The following is a 22,133-nucleotide window of genomic DNA, read 5'->3' on the forward strand; positions in this document are numbered from 1 at the left end:
TGTACCAAGAAGGGCTAAGAATCTTCTAAAATCTATAAAGAAATAAAGGGGAAGGGAATAGGATAAGGTGGGGTATATTCTATTAATGGGAGCAAAATAAGGTGTATAGATTAATAGGAAAGGAATAAAGAGTAAGGAAAAGGGTGAGGGGAGAAGGTAAGGGAGGGGATCCATAGGGGAGGTTAGGAGGGTGGTGATGGAAAGTTAAGTAATAGCAAGGCAAGTTAATAAGTAGAAATGCAGTAAAAGAGTTAGCAGGGATAGGAAATAAAGAGATAGACACAAACACAGTAACAATGATAAGGAGTAGAATTTATTACACAAAAAAGTAAGTATAGTAATCAGTGATCTCAAAGTCAAACAAAAAAGATTCAATCAAGAGAGAAATTACATTATATGTCAGCCATATTAATATTGTTTTAGATGTATGTGCATGAATGTATAGATTTGTATATATACATGTGTGTATATGTATATATGTGTGCATGTGTATATGCACTTCCTGATGTTCTATTGGACACATGACAGTGTTTTTTTCTTTTTCTTTTCTTTTTTTGTTATTTGTATTTAAATTTTAAATAAAAATTTAAAAAAGAAAAACATGGAAAGACTTGAACTTATTACAGAAGATGCAATTCACTTTCAGAGAAATAGATTATAGAAAAAATATGCATAGTATGGTCTTGACATATATGTATGAGTATATGTGTTTATATATGTGCCTGTTTATAGATATCTATATTTATGTGTATATATGTACATATATGTACGTATCTCCATATTTAATTTGTCTTCTTTAGGGTGGTGGGGAAGGGAGAGGAAAAATATAAACTAAAAAGTGAACAGCAGAGAATAAAAGAAAACCAACAAGAAAGCAAAGAAAAGCTGGGCAGTTTTGAAAACAATGTGCAGAATTTATTATATAGGTTTTCTTGAAATGCACATTTACTGTTTTATATTGAATCCTCTCTTATGTCTGCTGTACATATGGCAATCTTTTTTTCTTTTCTCATTTTGTATTTAAGTGTAAAATAAAATTTAAAAATTTCTCAAATATTCCCAATTAAAAGGCTAAAGTGGGCAGATTCTGCAGCATAGTGGTGGGAGGAAGAAAGCAGTTATTAGGATTAGGATGGGAGTTATAGAAAATTTATAGAATAAAGGATTAGTTTAGCCCTGTACTCCAGGGAATGTCTCAATGCATTTGTCATTAAAGAGGGCAATGATAAATTTATATCTGTTGACTCCATCCTTGCAAAGCCAACCCTTTGACTAGTCTTACTTGTGTCTTGGTAGATGCAAGTAGAGATGACTTGCCCCAAAGGCTTCAGCATTACTTTTATAATTACTAGGAGCTATGTGATATGTAAATTTGTGAAGTCCTTATCTTGTTGTTTTGCCATCTGTCCCAGATCCTAAGCACAACTACAACTTTCTGTGCAGCTGAAGAATAATTGAACTATACAAAGCCCTAGTCTTACATTTATTTGTGGTCTTACTCATATAGCCTTAATAGAAATAATCTTGCCATATAATTGACAGAGCTTGACTAAGTAATGGTCCATGCCACTTGGTTGCATCCCTGAGATATTGGTTCTGCTCATCTGCTCACCTCTTTTACCCTCACAGTTCTGTATTCTGCTTGTATAAGGTGGTACCATCTGTCCACCAGCAGCACATAAGGCTACTTCTAATTGCTCTTGTTGTGTCCAAAAGTCACAATGCCAGTCTTGGAAGGCACAGATAGGGATATTAGGGAATAAGAATTAAGACACTGAAAGGAGGAAATAAAGGAGGGAAGGGAAAGAGAGAGAGAGAAAGAGAGAGAGAGAGAGAGAGAGAGAGAGAGAGTGAGGAAGAAGGAGAAGGAGGGAAGGAGGGAGAGAGGGAGACAGAGAGAGAGAAAAGAGACAGAGAAAGAAACACAGAGACAGAGATATAGAGACAGAGAGAGAGAGACAGACAGACAGACAGACAGAGAATTGTTCATTTGCTTTAAATAAATTTCTCATGAAGATGTTTCCCTATTCTTACAACTTTTGCAGAGATCCACCAACAAAGCATTATTATTTTCATGGGAACAAGCATAATCTTTCTTACCAGGAGTGGGTGGGGAGATTAGTGGGTATGTGCAGTGTTTCACCAGGAAGGGGCCTCTTCACTTTATGGTTCAAGTCCAAACTTGACCTGGGAATGGCCAGGCATATATCTCTGATCTTACCCAGCAGTTTGCAAATAAACAAAGTAAGAATGTCAGACTCCTACATGAAAATGCATGGGTATTCTGAGCAACCAGATTGGAGCTATCAGACTAAAATCTGTAAGGACAGCAGAGGAGATGCCCAAGGAGTTTTAATGACTATAAGCAACCAGGAGATGATGTTTTGTGTTTTAGCTGAAAAAAGTGCCACCTCTACTGGTCTACCAGTCTCTAGCAATGCATTTGTTAGATGTGTTCTCAAATTCAGAATGGAGGTCCTAAACAATAGAGCCTAGGTCTAGAGGGCAAAAGCCATTGGAGGCAGATTATCTGAATCAAAATCCCAACTTCCTGGAATTTGTGATATTGGACAAGTGACTTCACTTTCCCCTAGGATTTAGCTTTCTCATTCAGTTCAACTTAACAAACATTTTTAAGATCTTATTAGGAACTAGTTCTTAGGAGAAAAAATTGAAAGAATTCCTGTTTTTAAGGAATTTATATTTTACAGTAGGAAATATCATGTATGACAAATTAATACAAAGTATATTGGAAATAAATACAAAATAATTTGGGAGGGGATACTAACAACTGGTGAAATGATGAGAGGCTGGATTAAAGAGCCCCTTTCAAGCTTGAAATCTATGATTCTATGATACTTACAGAAAGTCAGTTCACACTCTAAATTCAATTATTATTTAAGACCAGGGAAAGAAAAGAAAAGTAGATAAATGTTGGGGTCTGGAAGAATTGGATATATCTAATGCATGGCCATGGGTTCAGTGATAATTTAGACAGATTTTTGCCCTGAAGTATCTAAGCATAGCTGCATAGGTTTTCCTTGGACCAACTAACATAACCCAAAGCACAATTAAGAACATCCCAATACAACTGATCTAGTCCTCATCTGACTATACAGTTTTTAATTATCTGCAATATAGCTTCTTATCTTTAAGTGGATTCATAATTTATTGGGTGTCATAACTAAAGACAGTTTATTAATGAATCAGTGAAATTTAGGAAGGCCTTTAGAGATATCATAATTGTCTGGCTTCAGCCACAGGACAGAGCCCTGGGACACTAGGCACAGACTTGGAGAAAAATATTAATGACTTGTTTACCAAATTTGTTAATAACACAAAACAAAAAAGGCATTACTAATATACAGGATCCCAATCATAATCTAAAAAGATTACTCTGAAATAATGAATGTTACATAATAAGAGAGAATCAAAGAGTTTTAATGCAGAATTCTTCTCAAACTATGAATTAAAAAATTCATTTGCACAATCATAGGAAGGACATACCTGACTAGACAGGAATTTATGTGAAAAATGACTAAGGTATGTTAGCTAGCTCCATGTATGAATGTGAGGAGATTGTAGGGAAAGAAGTACAAAAAACTGAATAAAGGAATTATAGTGTCCAGAATGAGGGAAATAATAATTCTGTTGCCATCTATCTTGGTCAGTCTTTGAATATGATGTTTGGTTCTGGGCATCAAATCTTACAAAAGACAATGGCAAACTGGAGCATACTTAGAATATGTTGAATAAAATGGTGAGGGGTTTCAAAATCATGCCATTTTGGGGCTGATGGAAAGAAATGAGAATATTTATCCTGGAGAATAGTGGAGTTAGAGAGAAGGTAGTTATTGCCAGCTATTTCAAGGACTTCATCTGGAAGATGAAGTGATATATGGAAAAGAAATGATGCTTGTTGGGTCTGGCCCAATATGTCAGGACTAAATAAGAGCAAAGAATTTAAATTGCAGAGAAGTATAATTTACCTTTATAAGAGAAAAAATTCTCTATCAGAGATATGAAAAAAAAGTGAACTGAGCTATCATAGAAGAAAATGGGCTTCTTATTAGTAATCTTCAAACAAAGGCTAGATAACCAATTTGTGGGTGGGTTACATAATGGATTCTTTCTTCATGTTCTTTGAGGTCTCTCTCAACTAGAAGATTGATGATTCTGAATAGGGAATATGGAAGTATTGCTGTCCCAAAGTTGAAGGAGTTAGGGAGTGGGTGGCAAGTTCCTCATTACCAGATGTGTTTAAACAGAATCTGGATGACATTTTGTTATCATAAAAGGATGCATCCATCTCATATGGTTGGATTATATGATTTTTAAAAGTTTTTTCAACTTTAAGATTCTATGATACCACTTATCCTTTGTTCACTCCATCCTGTGCCATTCAATCTAATCAATCATCACGTCTTGTCCTTCTTCCATTTATTATTGTTGTTCAGTTATTTTTAATCATGTCTGACTCTTTGGGACTCCATTTGGGTTTTCTTGGTAAAGATAGTGGAGCAGTTCTCCATTTCTTTCTCCAATTCATTTTCCATATAAGAAACTGAAGCAAACAGGTTTAAGTGACGTGTCCAGGGTTACACAACCAGTAAATGTCTGAGACCAGATTTTAACTCAGGAAGATGTCTTCCTGACTCTAGGCTTGGCATTCTATCTACCACCAGAAAGACTTGAATTCAAATCTAACCTTAGATACATACTAATCATTCAAAATCATTCAAACACTATCTCCTAGGGTTGTTGTGAGGATCAAATGAGATAATATTTTTAAGTGTTTAGCACAATGCCTGGAACATAATGAGTGTTTAACAAATGCTTTTTCCTTGTCCTTCTGTTTGACCTTGGAATATATGCTTTCCCTCTGTGAATATTTTTATTTCCTCATCTGTGATATGTGAGGGTTAGACTAGATGATTTTTAATGTTTCTTCTGGCACTGAGTTCTATCTATGAGACTATGATCCATTCATCCCGTCCTTTCTATTCCTATTGCAAATAATCTTGTCATCATCTTACACTACATTATTTCAATACTTTCCAACCAATCTTGCCTTTACTTTTCCTTCTCTTTCACTCATCCTATGGTGTCAAACTCAAATAAGAGCAGATCCCTATGGATTATATATTGACTTAGAAAATCACAAATTAACACAATTTATATTTTACTGTATTTTAAAATTTTTGTTAAAATGTTTCAGTTACACTTTAATTTGATTCTGGATACATATAGATGTTTTGCCAGGCCAAGGGACCATGAATTTGATATCATTTCAGATTAATCTTAACATTTTCTTTTGATTTATTTTTCCCTGTTAAAAATTAAAATAAAATTTTAGAGACTCTAGATAGTCCAAAATCAGCAGATTTCCAGAGCTGCTTTTAAATACCCTGATTCTCTTGTGATGAAGAAAGCCATCTGCATCCAGAGAGAGGACAATGGGAACTGAATGTGGACTATAACATATAATTTTAACTCTTTTTGTTGTTGTTTGCTTACATTTTGTTTTCTTTCTCATCTGATTTTTCTTGGGTAACATGATATTTGTGTAAATATGTATAGAGGAATTGCACATGTTTAACATATATTGGAACATTTGCTGACTGGGGAAGGAGGTGGGAGAAGGGAGGGAAAAATTAGACACAAGGTTTCATAGAAGTGAATGTCAAAAATTATCCAAGTATATATTTTGAAAATAAAAATCTTTAAATTAAAAAAATACCCTGACCCTAAAACTGATTGGGGTAGTCAAAGGCGGTTGCCACCCTCAGGAATATAGACTTGGCTTTCTGAGAAAAGCTTTACAAGCGGAGACTCATCTATGCTGGGAAGCTGATCAAGCATAGCCACAACAAATAGACACCCTGGAAAGGGGAAAAAATAAACATGGTTCTGTTGATTGTTTCTCCACAGGTCAGCCTATCTGGAGAGACAGAAACATATTTTTATCAGGAACGTCTCCAGCAGATCATTAAAGTCACACCCTTTTCCAAGTCATGGAGGCTAGAATTAGAATAATTTTCTGAAAACATTTGAAACTGCAAAAAGCTCCACAATAGTGATCACTAAAAAATTCCAGTTATTTTTCTTTCTTAAAATTCCCAATACCTGCTCTATCTCTAACACCCACATTTGCCCTAGCTATGGTACTTATTGAAACAATCATTATACCTCTGGCCATGGTGCTGATGTTAGCTTTCAAGAGTTCCAAAATCTAGTTGCAAATTGCCTTTCTGCTTTTATTTCCTATAATTGCACTACATAATTGGTTCTGTTCTAGTCTGCCCAATTTATTCACTGTAGTCCAGACACATGGGACACATTCCTAATGCTGTTTCTCTTGCCAGAAAGGCACCCACCCATATAGGTTCTTGATTTTCTCTAAAACACACAAACAAAACAAAAAGCCAAAATTCATTCTATGGCCCAGTTCAAAGAGCACTAGATTTGAAGTCCAATTCCCATATGTCAATCTCTGGTTTGCTATTTAATATCTGGGTGATATTGGATGTCATTTTCCCTCTCTTGGCCTAAAAATGCTGAGGACCTGGATTCAAATTATTACCTACTACTTATGTCATCTTGGGTGAAACACTTCACTTGCTATGCCTCAGTTTCCTAATTTGTAATTAGGAGCTAGACTAGATAACTCTAAGGTTCTTTTCAATTCTGTAATACTACTATCCATTTTTGATGACTGAAAAGTCTGGATGATTTCTAAGATCTCTATCACTTGTAGATTTTATGATCTCATAATTCTCACATCATCTTCATAAAATCTTCCTTGATTACTGTAACCCATCATGAGTTCTCTGAATTCTATTTCCAAATTTTGGACCTATGGTTAGTCATTTATTACTTATTATGTACTAGCTTGTCTTCTTGGTTACTGTGTATGATTTTTATCTTCACTTATATTTTAAACATTAAAGGGCTGGAATAGTATCTTATATTTTTTGTATCTTTCCCCCACTTTGCACAACATCTCACCCATGATAGTTAAACAGTAAGTTTTTAACAGAATGGAAGTCTCTTGCAAAATATTGATTCAAATCATTGTTTTGACAATTTCTAGCATACAACAGCAGGGAAATCATTTAAGTTAGTCTACTAGCATCTATTAAATGTATACTATATGCCAGGGACTTATGCCAAGTGCTGTGGATACAAAGGTAAACAACAACAATAGTAGCAGTAACATAATCAGCATCAACAATAGTCCCTGATATCAAAGACCTCATGCAGAAGACCATATTCAAACAATTATATACAAATAAGTTTGTATATACATACATACACATATGTGTATATATTGGGGATAGTTTCAGAAGGAAAGCACTAAAATTAAGGAAGATTGGGGAAAGCTTTTTGCAGAATGTGTCTTAAGTTGAGATTTGAATCTGGGGAAGTAGGAGGTAGAAGCAAGAAGAAAGAACCCCAGTTTCCTCAAGTATAAAATGGTGATAGTAATGCTTGTCCTACTTCCTTTAAAGCTGAGAGATTCAAATGGGATAAAAATAGTAATAATAAACATTTATATAATACTTTAAAATTTTCAAAGTATCTTATCCTTACAAAAATCTTGGCAATGTAGGTGCTATTACTATCTCCCTTTATAGAAAAGGACAAGACATTAAGCAACTTGTCCAGGGTCTACATAGCTAATGTCTAAAGCCAGATTTGAGCTCAGGTCTTCCTGCTTTCATGTCCAGTGTCCTATTCATTATACTATATAGCTCCCTGGATAGTTGAATATAGTTGATCAATACAAAGTTTTTGGCAATTGGGGTTAAGTGACTTGCCCAGGGTCATACAGCTAGGAAGTATTACGTGTTTGAGGCCACATTTGAACTCAGGTCCTCCTGACTTCAGGGCTGGTGCTCTGTCCACTGCACCACCTAGTTGCCCAAGTAAATATAGTTTTCAATATTTATTTTTGTAAAATTCTGAGTTCTAAAATTTTCTCTCTTTCCCTTCCCTCAGCTTTCCCTAAATAAGCAAACAATCTGATATGTTATACATGTACAGTCATTTAAATATATTTCCGTATTAAATATATATTTAAAATATATAACATGGAAATGTTAGTTATGAAAAATTAGAACAAAAGGGAAAAACTGTGAGAAAGGAAAAAAAAGTCAAAATAGCATATGCTTCGATCCACATTCAATTTCTTTGGATGCAGATAGCACTTTCCATCCCAGATCTATTGAAATTGTTTTGATTCACTCTATTGTTGAAAAGAGCCAAGTCCTCATAATCTTTTTGTTGCTGTGTGTACAATGTTCTCTTGGTTCTGCTCACTTCACTTAGGATCACTTTCTGTAAGTCTTTCCAGGCTTTTGTGAAATCATCCTGCCCATCATTTCTTATAGAACAATAACATTTCATTACAATTCATATGCTATAACTTATCCAGTCATTTCCCAACTGATGGGCATCCACTCAATTTCAAGTTCCTTGCCACTATAAAAAGGGTTGCTACAACTCTATCAACAATGCATAAGTATCCCAGTTTTCCCATATCCCCTCCAACATTTAATGTTATCTTTTCCTGTCATCTTAACTAATCTGATAAGGATAAGGTGGTGCCTCAGAGTTGTTTTTATTTTCATTTCTCTAATCAATAGTGCTTTAGAGCATTTTTATATGACTATATATAATTTTAATTTCTTCATCTGAAATCTTGGCAAACTTTAAGATACCATATAAATGCCAATTATAAGTGATATAATTTAGTCTAATAGATAGAACACATGACTTGAAGGTAAATGGACAAGTTAAAATGCTGCCTCAGACACTTACTGGCTATGTGATACTGAAGCATGTAACTTCTCAGAATTTTTTCATCATTTAATAAAATGAGTATAATAATGACATCTACATCATGAACATCTAGTGTTCTTGAGGAATCAAAATATAATATGATAAAAGCCTTTGGCAAAACTTGAAGCTGTATATAAATGTCAATTACTGTTTCTTGTAAATCTTGTTCCATAGGATTGAGTTGGCCTTCTACAGGAGGATGCTAGTCACAGTTCATTCCACCATCACTACATCACCACACAATGCTGAGATTTAGGATGCAGCAATTGCAATGTTGGATACTACAACATGCTATAACTATTTAAAGGTTGAAGACTTTACGTTTCTGCTAGGGAAATGTAAAGATGTCCCCCTTAGAGATAGGATCCTCAAGGACAACAGTTTTAATCAGAATGACAAGATATAATGAATTCCCAGATCTTTTTCTCTCTTAGGCTATCTGAGGATAGAGTTTTGGGAGAGATCCAAATGGATATACTTCTTTTTCTTCTTTCTTGGCTTATCATTATAAGTATCTCACTTTAGGGAACAACTATTGTTCCAAAAAAGTGGAATGTTGTAAGTACCCTTAAGGTGAAGAATGTTCTAAGCTTGGTATTGAGGGTGAAGAACTAGCCTTCAAGCTGAAGATTTGAATTCTAGTCTTATCTGTTATTCATATTAGCTTTGTAATTCTTGGCAAGTTCTTTGACTTTTTAGAGTTTCAAGACCATAAATTATAGAGAACATGTATACTTGCATTGGTAGAGAGTTTCTTTTTCTAGAAATCCCCTGTATTAGAGAAATCACAGATCATTGATTTATGTCTTTTTAAAAGAAATATGTTTCCCCTGAAGATGACAAAAGCAGGAGACATAAAAATTTATGATGAAGGAAAAAGTTAATTTGATGATCAGTCCTATGGCATTCTGAGTATGCCACAGTATTAAAAAGCAAACTGTTCTTATTATTGGTGTCTTTAATAATGTCAAGAATTTTAGATCATGGTGGAACTACTCTGGGTTAAAATTTTTTTCCCACAATTAATTCCTTTTTTCATTCTGTACTTTCTCTGAATCATAGGATTTTCTCCTACATAGAACGATTTCTAAGTCCACATTCTTAGCTTCTAGAATTTAGTTTCTTTTTCCTTTTTATCTGGATATTTATGATTACCATTCATTGTTCCTTCATGCCCCATTCATCCTGATTAGCCTCTCAAGATGGACAGCACAAGAGAAAATATGGAAAATCATATAACTTTAATTAGGCAAAATGTTTACCCTTAGAACCACTTATCTCTTGTCTTACTAGGGCTGAGAGACGTTTCCCCATAATGGGGGAAACATGGAGGGCAAGGGCTTAAAGGCAGCCCTAAGCAGCCTCTCCTTTGGCTCCAAGTTGGTCTCTCTAGATTTTTTGTAGGCAAAATGTTGCCAAATTCTTCAGATCTCCTACTTTTAGAATTTTAAATTTTTTCTTTTCTTATTTCTTTTCTCTTCTTACCATTGGTCCCCATCCTCTAATCTTATGATGCTTGCACCTAAGAGAGGAAGATGTCTTCTTTTCCATTCACCTTACAAGATGGAATATCATTCTATCTCCTAAGCTTTTTCATCTCTCCATGTCAAGTCATGTAAGTCACTGTAGGTCTTCACTGTAGGTCAATCAATAATCATTTGTTAAATGCCTACCATGTGCTAGGTCTTCTACCAAGCACTGGGGATACAAAGAAAGGTGAAAGGCATTCCTTACTCTCAAGAAATTTATAGTTTAATGGAGGAGATAACATGTAAACAACTATTTAAAACAAGTTGTATACAGAGTTTTTACATTTTCATAGTGGTTCCTACTTCTACCCCTAATTCTGTGATGTGTCTTTAATGCTGAGACTCAAAACAGAAAAGTTGGGGATTAATGGGAATAATATAGAAGGTTTTCCAGGCAGCAAGGTGGCACAGTGAATAGAGCACTGGATTTAGTGTCAGGAAGACCTAAATTCAAATTTGGCCTTAGACCTTAATAGCTAAATGACCCTGGGCAAGTCACTTAACTCTGTTTGCCTCCATTTCCTCATTTGTAAAATGAATTGGATAAGGAAATGGCAAACTACTCCAGTATTTTTGCCAAGAAGACCTCAAAGGGGATTATAAAAGAGTTGGACATGACTGAAAAACAACTCAACAATGAGAAGATTTATATTTATCACCCTTAATAGAACTGATCAGCAATACCAGGCACTGCCAGTGGGTGTTGCCATCTGACACACAATGGGAATTCCTTAGGTTCAAACCTGATGTAAAACAAGCCAGTCTCTAACTTTATCAATTATTTGGCATCCTGTATTGTTGAACTCTAGCTTGATATGTAATCTGAGGATTCCTTTTTTAGCTGCCTTTTAATTTGAAGCTTTTGTTTCTCTGCATTGTGGAGAACATACTCTTACCCAAAGGCACAACAGGATTGTTACTTCTATGTAGTGCCCATTTACTCTCATTTTCAGCTGCCCTAATCTCCCAGGAAGAAAAGGCTTCCTATCCCACTATGAGTGTTAATCTTATGCTACCTTCTGTTCAACATTACTGGAGTATTGAGTTTGTTTTCCATTGTTTAGTCCTGGCACAGGTGTAGATGGTTTAGTTATGGCATAGGTGTAGATGGATCAGTTACAGGCGACACCTCTACGTAAAATGATTGTTTCCCAGTAATTGCATTTTGTCCTCATTGCTATTAATCTAAAAGTAGCTGATGTGCATGCAGCAGAAACCTTCTTACATTCATGAGTTAATTCGATAATCTTGATCATTATTGTTTGTGACTTAGGGCAAGAGGCATAGTGGGGAATAGCAGATAGAAAGCTGGCTTTGGAGGCAAGAACAGCTGGATTTCAGTCCTGCCCCTGAGAGGTAGTGGTGGATAATTCTGGGAAATCACTTAATCTGTAAATGCTTCAGGCAGTTCTCTAAGGCTACAAATAGCAGAGAGTGCCAACTTGCATTGATAGAGGGAGTTTTTTCATCCTAATGCCAATGAAACTATGGTTTCAGTTTTACTGAGTCCTGTCCTGTGTAGTACAGCTAAATATTCAGTTTATGCTGGGGTTTGGAGGAACAAATATAGACCAGGTGTCAGAAAACCCACAATTATAATATTGATTCTTTCCATTTCTACAAATATTCATTAAGCACCTGTTATTTTTTATATCATTCTCATTTTATTTTTAAAACTTTTATCTTTTTTATTTTAATAGTATATTATTTTTCCAAATACATGCAAAGATATTTTTCAACATTTACTTTTGCAAAACTTTGTATTCCAAATTTTTTCTCCCTCTTCTCCTTTCTCTCCCTCCCCCAAAACAGCAAGTAATCCAATATGGAATAAACATGTGCAATTCTTCTAAATATTTCTACATTCATCATGTTGTGTGAAAAATCAGATCAAAAGGGAAAACACGAGAAAGAAAAAAAACAAGAAAACAAACAACAAAAAAGGTGAAAATACTATGCTTCGATCCACATTTGGTCTCTATAGTTCTCTCTCTGGATGTGGATGGCACTTTCCATCACAAGTCTATTGAAATTACCTCAAATCACTGCATTGTTTAAAAGAGCCAAGTCCATCACAGTTGATCATCTCATAATCTTCCTGTTACTATGTACAATATTCTCTTGGTTCTGGCTCACTACCAGAATTCAGAGTAGAGAGATTGAGGGTCACTGAGAAGTTTTGATTGATTTTCCCAGGGTTCCACAATTAGAAATGGGATTTGAGGACTTTTCAAATACCATACCATTCTCCAGGCAACTGGGGAATTAAAAAAATCTTTTAATATCTCAAAATTTTTCCATAAAAAAGGCCTATCTTCTCTTACTACCAATATTCTTCTACTGTTATAATATAGCTTCAAGCCATAAAATATTATAGTTTCTGAAGAACTTAAATTGAAGATTGCTTAAAGAGCAATCAAAAGACAAATAGGTTGTATGAACAGGCTGCAAAATGTTTCATATAAGAAATTAGGAAGGGGAAATAGTGCAAAGAACATTGTCTTTTATAGTCTGGTACAATGGTGAGAGAAAGAAAACTATGAAGATAGTCCAAATGCTTCAATAAGGAAAAACTATAAATGAACTCTCCCCCCAAATCTTGGATGAGGTGGATTTATAAATGAGTTTTACCAAACATTTAAAGAATAATTTATTCCAATGGTATATAAAATGTTTGAAAAAAAAGAAAAATACATTCTCTTTGAGACACAAATATGGTCTTGATACCCATAGTTGAACACATATCCTAAGGAATATTGATGCAAAAGTTTAAATAAAATATTAGCAAAGATACTGGAGCAACATATCACAAAGACAATGTATAGAACTTGCAGGGCCGGGTTAGGATTAGAAAAATTATAAACATAGTTGACCATTTTAATAACAAAAACAATTCAGAAAAAGTTTTTGGCAAATTATATATCCATTCCTCTTAAAAATACTAGAAATAATAAGAATAAATGGTAGCTTTCTTTAAAAACAACAAGTAGTATCTATCTATAATCAAAAGCTAGTATTATTTGTGATAAGAACAAGCAAGAAACTTTTCAGGAACAAAGCAAGAATGTTCATTATCATCATTGCTATTCAATATTATGCTATGAATATTAACTATAGCAATAAAATAAGAAACAAAAAGAGGAAATAAGTTTAAGCAATAAGGACAAAATTATCATTTTCGTTTACTTAAATGATTTTTTGGATCTTTTAAAATTTTTGACTTCTCTCTATAAGAGTTTATTTAATGTTAACAGCATTAATATTTCTAAGGTTTTGTCAATTCTATTTTTTTCTAAACATATTTCCACATTTATCATGCTGCACAAGAAAAATCAGATTAAAAGGGAAAAAATGAGAAAGAAAAGAACAAGCAAGACAACAACAAAAAAAGGTGAAAATACTCTGTTGTGATCCACATTCAGTCCCCATAGATCTCTCTCTTGGTGCAGATGGCTCTCTCCATCACAGGTCTATTAGAACTGGCCTGAAACACCTCATTGTTGAAAAGAACCAAGTCCATTACAGTTGATCATTGCACAATCTGGTTGTTGCTACATACAGTGTTCTCTTGGTTCCACTCACTTCACTTCCCATAAGTTCATGTAAGTCTCTCCAGGACAAAAATTATGGTTTTAAAAGAATCCTAGAGATTTAACTAAAAAACTTAGTGAAACAAAACTTTTGACAAAAGACAAAATATACCTGAGTATAATAACTTTAGCAAAACTTTAGGATACAAAAGAAGCCCCCATAAATCATCAGTATTTCAATATGTTACCAACAAAAAACCAACAGAAAGAAATAGAGGGAGAATTTCCCTTTAAAGTAAATGCATATAATTAATGTGGAAATATGTATAGAAGAACATGTTTAACATATACAAATTGTTTGCTATCCAGGGGACGGGGTGAAGGAAGGGAGGGAGAAAAATTTGAAACACAAGATTTTGCAAGAGTGAATGTTGAAAACTATTTTTACATATGTTTTGAAAATAAAAAGCTATTGTAAAAAGATCTCATAAAAAATAAAGTAAGTGCAGAGAGTGCAAAATACTTGGGAATTTGTCTTTTAAGACACTGATAGGAACTATATGAACATACAAACCTTTCTTTACACAAATAAAAATATGTCCAAATATTGGAGAAATGTTAATTGCTTGTGGGTTAACTGAGACAATATAATAAAATGCCAATAATACTTAAGTTATTTTATCCATTTAGTGCTACATCATTCAACTTATCAAAGTGTTGTTTCATAAAGCTAGGAAAAAATAATAGCAAAATTCATGGAACCAACAGTTAAGAATATCAAAGGAATGAATTTTTTAAAATTGGGAAGGAAGAGAGCCTAGAAGATTCAGATATTAAACTACACTATAAAGATGTATTTATCAAAAACAATTTGCTAGTGGGAAGAAATAGAGAGGCTGATTAGAGGATTGTATTAATTATATAATATATAGAAGCAAACATGCACAATAGCCTGGGTTTTGATAAATTCAAAGATCCCAACTATTGGGACATGAACCTACTATTCAGCAAAAACTATTGGAAAAACTTCAAAGTAGCCTGGAAGAAATTATATATAGACCAACATCTCACATGATTTACTAAGATGAGTTTCAAATGGTTACATGTGACATCATGAAAAAATTAGAAATGTATACAAGAAATTAACCTCTCTTATCTGTTAAAGAGATTCATAGGAAGAAAAGTAGACAATTTTAGTTATATAAAATTAAAATGTTTATATAAAACAACATTAGAAGAGAATCAGGAAGTTGGGGGGGGAAATCTTTGCAGCAAGATTCTCTGATAAAAATTACATTTACAAGATATGTTAGGAACTGATTCATATCAAGTTTCAGAAGAACAAATCCACATTATCCTTTGCCATATGAAAAAATGCTCCAAATCAGTAAAAGTTAGAGAAATGTAAATTTAAAAATTCTGATATGCCATTTCACATTTGATTGGCAAAATCTGAGGAAAAAAGGAAAATGAAAAATTCAGGAGGAATTGTGGGACAACAGGTATATTAATAAATACTCTGTTAGTGGAGCTGTGAATTGTTCCAGTTATTCTGGAAAGTAATTTGGACCTATATCCACAAAGCTACAAAACTGCTTATATCCTTTGAGCCAGTAATACCACTACTAGTTTTATACCCAAAGAGATCAAAGAAAGAGGAAAAGGATTCATGAACATAAAAATATTAAAAGCTGTACTTTTCATGGTGGCAAAGAATTATAAACTGAGGGAGTTTCCATCAATTGGAGAATGGGTGAACAAATGATGCTATATTAATGAATAGGAATGCTAATTATGTTGTAAGAAATCAAGGGAAAGGGAAAAACAACTTAGGAAGAATTGTATCAACTGATGCAAAGTGAAGAAAACAGAATCAAGAGAATAATTTATACAACAATAACAACAATATAGTAAAGATAACAACTCTGAAAGAAGTAGGAACACATATTAACACAATGATCAGCCACAATTCCAAAGGACTCATTAGAAAATATACTATCCATTTCCAGTTAAAGAGCTCATTTAGTTAGAGACTCAGAATGTATATTAAAACACATTTTCTTTTTGTTTTTTTTGGACAAGGCTAATTCAGATTTTTGCTTTACTTGAAACTACATTATTTGTAACGGATTTTGTTTTCCTAATTTACTAAATGGTGGTGGATGGGGGAAGATGAAAAGACTATAATTCAGCTATAATTGAATTCAAAAACCCAGAGAAAATAGGGAAGATTGGGTATGAAGAGTTGCAGTTGCATCTCTGAACAGAATATTCATAATAATGAGACCAAAGATGTATTTAACTATCCCTATTGCATAACAAAATATCTTGCATATAGAAGCTATTTAATATATGTTTGTTTAGTTAAATTAAATTGAATTGAAGAGCTGACACTTGCCAGCACAGGCTATGATAAGCACACTATCTTTAACTTTTCAAGACTTTCTAAAGAGACTTCAAGTTTTTTCTCTTTCTCTGAGAATGGTGAGGTCCTATAAAAGAATTTCATAGGATAGAGGTACAACCTTAATGTGTCCTAAGAATTGAAAGCAAGATTTTTTCTTTTGCCAGGAGTCCCAGTATACAAGAAAAAGAGAAAGACAAACTTACCCTGATTAACTTTAAAGCGGATGGTAATATGACTCTCTTGCTGATAGTGCCTATCACTTCACCATACAGCACATCTAGTTCAGGATGAACAGAGAAGACGCCATTTAGTTGTTTCACAAATCCTTCAGTCACCAACACATTCTGATGGAGAAGGGAAAGGAGAGGGTACATAGATCACAGAAAAGTATTGTAGGGATCCTCTCTCTCTTTTGTTTGTATGTGCGGTGTGTGTGTGTGTGTGTGTGTGTGTGTGTGTATTTGACTTAATCAATGAAGAAGCATTTATTAAATATATGTTTAGCAACTCAGGCAGGCACAAGACTACAAAAACAAAAATGAAACAATCCTTAACTTCAAGAATCTTTCATTCTAGGTAAGAGATACCACATGTACGTGTATAGGTTTATACAAAATAGATGAAAGATAATTTTTGGGAAAAGGAGATTAGCAGCTGGCGTGATAAGAAAAGTCTTCATTTAGAAGCTGGCCCAGAGACTTGAAAGAAATCAGAGTTTTTAAGCCACAGAGATGAGGAGAGAAAACATTCTAAAGAAGCATAGGTGACAAGCAGGGCAAAGACATGGAAATGGAAAATAGAGTATGTGAGAGAGAATTAGTGTAAGTGGAGTATGAGGAATAGTAAGAAAATCTATTTGGTTGAACTACGGTCCATAGGAAAGGTAATAAGTCTAATAAATTGGTCAGATAGGTTAGGGCCTGACTGCAAAGATCTTTAAATGTCAAACAGGAATGTCTATCTGATCTTAAAGACAATAGGGAGCTCTTGGAGGGGAACAATATAGTAAGACCTGTGCATTATGAAAATAATGTTGACAAATATGTGGATAGTGGGGAAAACTTTGAGTTAGGGAGCTCAAATCAGAGGACACTATAAATATGTCCATATGAAAGGTGATAGGATCACAAAGATAGTGACTATGTGATTGAAAAGATTAATGGGAAAGATGCTATGTAGAAACTACAAAATCTGGCAACTGATTAGAGATGTGGGATGAGGGACTTAACTATCTATAACTATATAAAACTAATTTAATTTATACTTATAAAAAGCTATAAAAATATCTTTAACATAGAAATCTATAATAACATAAAGGAATTACTCTTTTATCTGTCCCATTCCATTATATGTTTGTTACCTCCTTCCTACATTTGTGCATCTTTTTTTTTCCCTTTGTGAAAGGCAGAATGGGTGTAGTGGACAGAGGATTGGCCCTAAATTCAAGAAATCCTGGCTTCAAATTCTACTTCTGACACATACTGGCTACGTCACTCTGGGCAAGTCACTTAAACACTAAATACATAGACAACTCTCTCCTTATCTCCAAGATGCAGAGAATGGTCAGACTTTCATTGGCAGAAGGTATTTCCTTACCTTAGAATTCCCTGCACCAATGAAATCATAAGTTCAGTCCCTCTCCTTTTCCCTTTATACAACTGCAACCAATATTTAAATAGTAGCTAACATTAATAATAATTTCTAGATTTCTATTGCTCTATAAAGTTTACAAAACACCATACAAATATAATCATTTTTACTATTCACAATAATCCTTGGAGGTATTATTTTTCTCACTTTATAGTTGAGGAAACTGAGGCAGACAGATTTAGTCACTTGCTCCAGATTATACAGTGGGTAAGTGTCTGACCAGATTAGAATTCAAGTCTTCCTTATTTTCCACTCAGCACTCTATCCACTAAGCCACCTAGATGCCTCAAAATGGATTACATGGTTTTTGCTTTCTGTGGTGATGCTATTTTGTTTGACTAGGTTACTTCCCTGTAATGAACTTGTTCTTCTTCCAAATAATAAGTGGTTTTCATTCCTCTTTTTCATAATAAATTCAATTTTGGCATTTAAAGGCCTTTATAGTCTTCCATTTCCACATTTATTTTATGTCACTCTTCTTCATACACATTCAATTCCATTCAATTCTTCTCTTAGTCAAATTCAAAAGGTGGTGTTCCCCATCCTTGCCTTCATCCGGGATGTCTTCTATGTCTTTCTAGGTATATCTGCTCTTGCCTTAAACTCTTAAAATTTTTAACCTTTCTTTAAAGTTCAGCTCCAATATAATGTAAGCTGATGAAGAGAGAAATTATTTCATTTTAGTCTTTAAAACCCCAGTCCATAGCACATAGCTCAGCATATAATAAATGTTTGATTAATTGAGCTAAGTTACCAATTCCTACAAAAGTCTCAGAAGAATATAGATTCCTTGAGTTATTGAGGTATTATTTTTTCCCTTTTATCTTTCTCTCACAAATGCCTAATTTAGTGTCTTACTTATAGCAGGCAATTAAAAAACACTTGCTACTTATTGTAGTTTGTATTTTGTTGATTGGGAAAGTTCATTTTTCTTTGATTTTCTTTCAGTCAGAAGTTCTCAACTAGGGGTCCACTAAGCTGGATGGGAAAAACATCTTTATTTTTTACCAACTTTTGGCTTCTTTTTGTAATCCTATGCATTTTACTATATACATTTAAAAACATAAATCTGAGGATGGTTCCATAGATTTCACTAGATTACCAAAAGGATCTGTGGCAAAAAAAAAAAAAAAAAAAAAAAAAAAAGGTTAAGAAGCTCTGGCCTAGATATAGGCCCTCTTCCTAAATTTGATCATTGGTTTGGTATTCTATTAGTATCCTATACAGAAACACATTATTTGTACTACCTGTTACCACAACAATGATATGATACTGTATTGTACTATAATTCTAACTATACTCTTAAATTTTGTGTGCAAATATATCACATAAGAAATAATGTCTTGAGAATGATGTTTTAGCAAACATACAAGAACTTGCAGCATTCAGGGTCATGTTCTCTTCCTTAGTTTCAGTATGGCATGAAGGTGACATGTAGTCCTTTTTTCCCCATTTAATAGTATTTGATTTTTTTCCAATTACATGTAAAGATAGTTTTCAACATTCATTTTTAAAAGATTTTGAATTGCTAATTTTTACTCCTTCCTTTCCCTTCCTCCTTCTCAAGACAGCAAGCACATGCTAAAGACATTTCCACATTAGTCATATTATGAAAGAAAAATCAGCACAAAAGCGAAAAATCAAAAGAAAGAAAAACAAAAAAGTATGCTTTGATTTGCATTCAGACTACATAATTCTTTCTCTGGATGTGGACAGCATTTTCTATCACATGTCTTCTGGAAACGTTGGATCATTGTATTGCTGAGAAGAGCTAAGTCATTCATAGCTGATCATCGCACAATATTGCTGGTATTGTGTACAATATTCTTCTGGTTCTGTTCACTTCACTCAGCATCAGTTCATGTAAGTCTTTCCAGGTTTTTCTGAAATCCACTTGTTTATTATTTCTTATAGTACAATAGTATTCCACTACACTCATATATCACAATTTCTTCAGTTATTCCCCAGTTGAATGGGCATTCTCTCAATTTCCAATTCTTTTCCACTAGAAAATAAATCTGCTATAAATATTTTGTGTACATATGGGTCCTTTTCCTTTCTTTATGATCTCTTCAGGATACAGCCTTAATAATATATTCCTAGATCAAAAGGCATGCACAATTTGATTGTCTTTGGGGCATAGTTCCTAATTGCTCTCCAGAATGAATTTTTTTAGTTCACAACTCCAGCAACAATGCATTAGTTAGTATTTCAATTTTCCCATATCCTCTATGACATTTATAATTTTCCTTTTCTGTCATATTAGACAATCTGATAGGTGTGATATGGTACCTCAGAGTATTTTTATTTGAATTTCTCTAATCAATAGTGATTTACAGCATTTTTTATATGACTATAGATCACTTTAATTTCTTTATATGAAAATTGCTTGTTCATATCTTTTGACCATTTATCAATTGTGGAATGAATTGTATTCTAATAAATTCGACTGTTTTCTCTATATTTGAGAATTGTATTTATCAGATACAATGCCTATAAAAGTTGTTTCCTAGCATTCTGCTTTTCTTGTAATCTTGGTTGTGTTAAGTCTTGTTTGTGCAAATCCTTTTTAATTTAATGTAATCAGAATTGTCTATTTTGCATTTCATGAAGTTCTTTATCTCCTGTTTGGTCATAAGTTCTTCCCTTTGTCATAGATCTGACATAGATATCCATATTCTTGCTCTTCTACTTTGCTTATGGTATCACCATTTATGTACAAATTATGAACTCATTTTGACTTTGTCTTGGTAGAAAATGTGGATTGTTGGTCTATGCCTAGTTTCTCTCATACTGGTTTCCAGTATTCCCAGGAGTTTTTTTTTTTAATCAAATAGTGAGTTTCTTATCCCAGAAGCTGAAGTCTTTGGGTTTATCAGAATAGCCATTTACTACTCTGTCTTGTGTACCTAACTTATTTCATTGATACACTACTCTAGTTCTTAGCCTAGTACCAAATAGTTTTAATGGTTGCTGCTTTATAAAATAATTCTCGATCTGGTGTAGACCACCTTCCTTTGCATTTATTTTATTAATTCTCTTGATATTCTTGACCTTTTGATCTTCTAGATAAGTTTTGTCATTATTTTTGCTAGCTCTACACTTTTTTTTTTGGAACTTTGAATGGTAAATTAAGTAAATTAATTCAGATAGAATTGTTATTTTATTATATTAGTTTGGCCTACTCATAAGCAATTGATACTTTCCCGTTTATTTAGATATGGCTTTTTGTTTTATAATTATGTTCATATAGCTCCTGAATTTCTCTTGGCAGATAGACTCCAAAATATCTTGTATTGTCTACAATTATTTTAGATGTAATTTTTCTTTCTTTCTCTTCCTAGAAGGATTTGTTAGTAATATCTAGAAATGCTGTGACATGGAGTTCTTAATGGTCATAAACTCTGGCAGATACTACCAGGTTGGATACACTACCATTGGTATTAGAAAGAGTGTGACAATGGACTGTCCCATGGTTCCACTCAGAATCCCTCTGATTTCCCAGGCCTAAACTCTTTCCCCTGGGGCCCCACTGTTATACACATACCTGTGTACATATGTCTGTATATACATATATATGTGTACATATATGTATATGCATATACTAATATGTACATCTCCAGCTATTTATTTATCAATCTATCGATCTATTGTAGAATGTAAGCTTCTTGAGAATAGGTACTCTCACATTTGTATTTGTATTCCTAGTGCCTAGGCTGATAGTAGGAGCTTAGTGAATGCTTTTTTACTTATTCATTCATGGGGTACAAAAACTTGAGTGCTAGGGACATATGGGAAGGGAATAAGCATTTCTGTAGCATCTGCTATGTCGTCCAGCTGCTGTGCTAAACATTTAAAAATGTGATCTAATTTTATCCTCACAACTACTCATGAAGTAAGTGCTATTATTATCCCCATTTGACAGTGGAAGAAACTGTGGCAACAGAGGTTTATTGACTTGCCCAATGTCAAACTACTAACACGTGTCTGAGGCCAGATTTGAACTCAGGTTTTCCTGACTCCACACCTGATGCTCTTTTCATTGTGTTACCTAACTACCTCTGTATGATCAGTGTGACCTTGGACTCTAAGCCTGTTAAACGGTGGGTGTGAGCACCTGGCAACACATAACCGATGAGGAACTTTAATTAAGAACAGGAGTAAAAGATGTGA

At 33.8% G+C, this 22,133-nt stretch overlaps 1 protein-coding gene across 5 annotated transcripts in view; it reads right to left on the reverse strand.

Moving 5' to 3' along the window:
- LRRC74A (leucine rich repeat containing 74A) overlaps positions 1 to 22,133 on the reverse strand; it is a 60,557-nt gene that overhangs the window by 13,432 nt on the left and 24,992 nt on the right. For 4 of the 5 annotated variants that reach the window (XM_031952468.1, XM_031952470.1, XM_031952472.1 and 1 more), the window contains one exon: positions 16,514 to 16,654. The exons of the other annotated variant lie outside the window; for it this stretch is intronic. In XM_031952468.1, coding sequence (XP_031808328.1) covers positions 16,514 to 16,654 — 141 coding nt within the window. The remainder of the gene's footprint in view (positions 1 to 16,513; positions 16,655 to 22,133) is intronic. 5 annotated transcript variants of the gene reach the window in all.

Source organism: Sarcophilus harrisii, chromosome 2, assembly GCF_902635505.1.
Source record: "Sarcophilus harrisii chromosome 2, mSarHar1.11, whole genome shotgun sequence".
In the NCBI taxonomy this organism is placed as follows: Eukaryota; Metazoa; Chordata; class Mammalia; order Dasyuromorphia; family Dasyuridae; genus Sarcophilus; species Sarcophilus harrisii.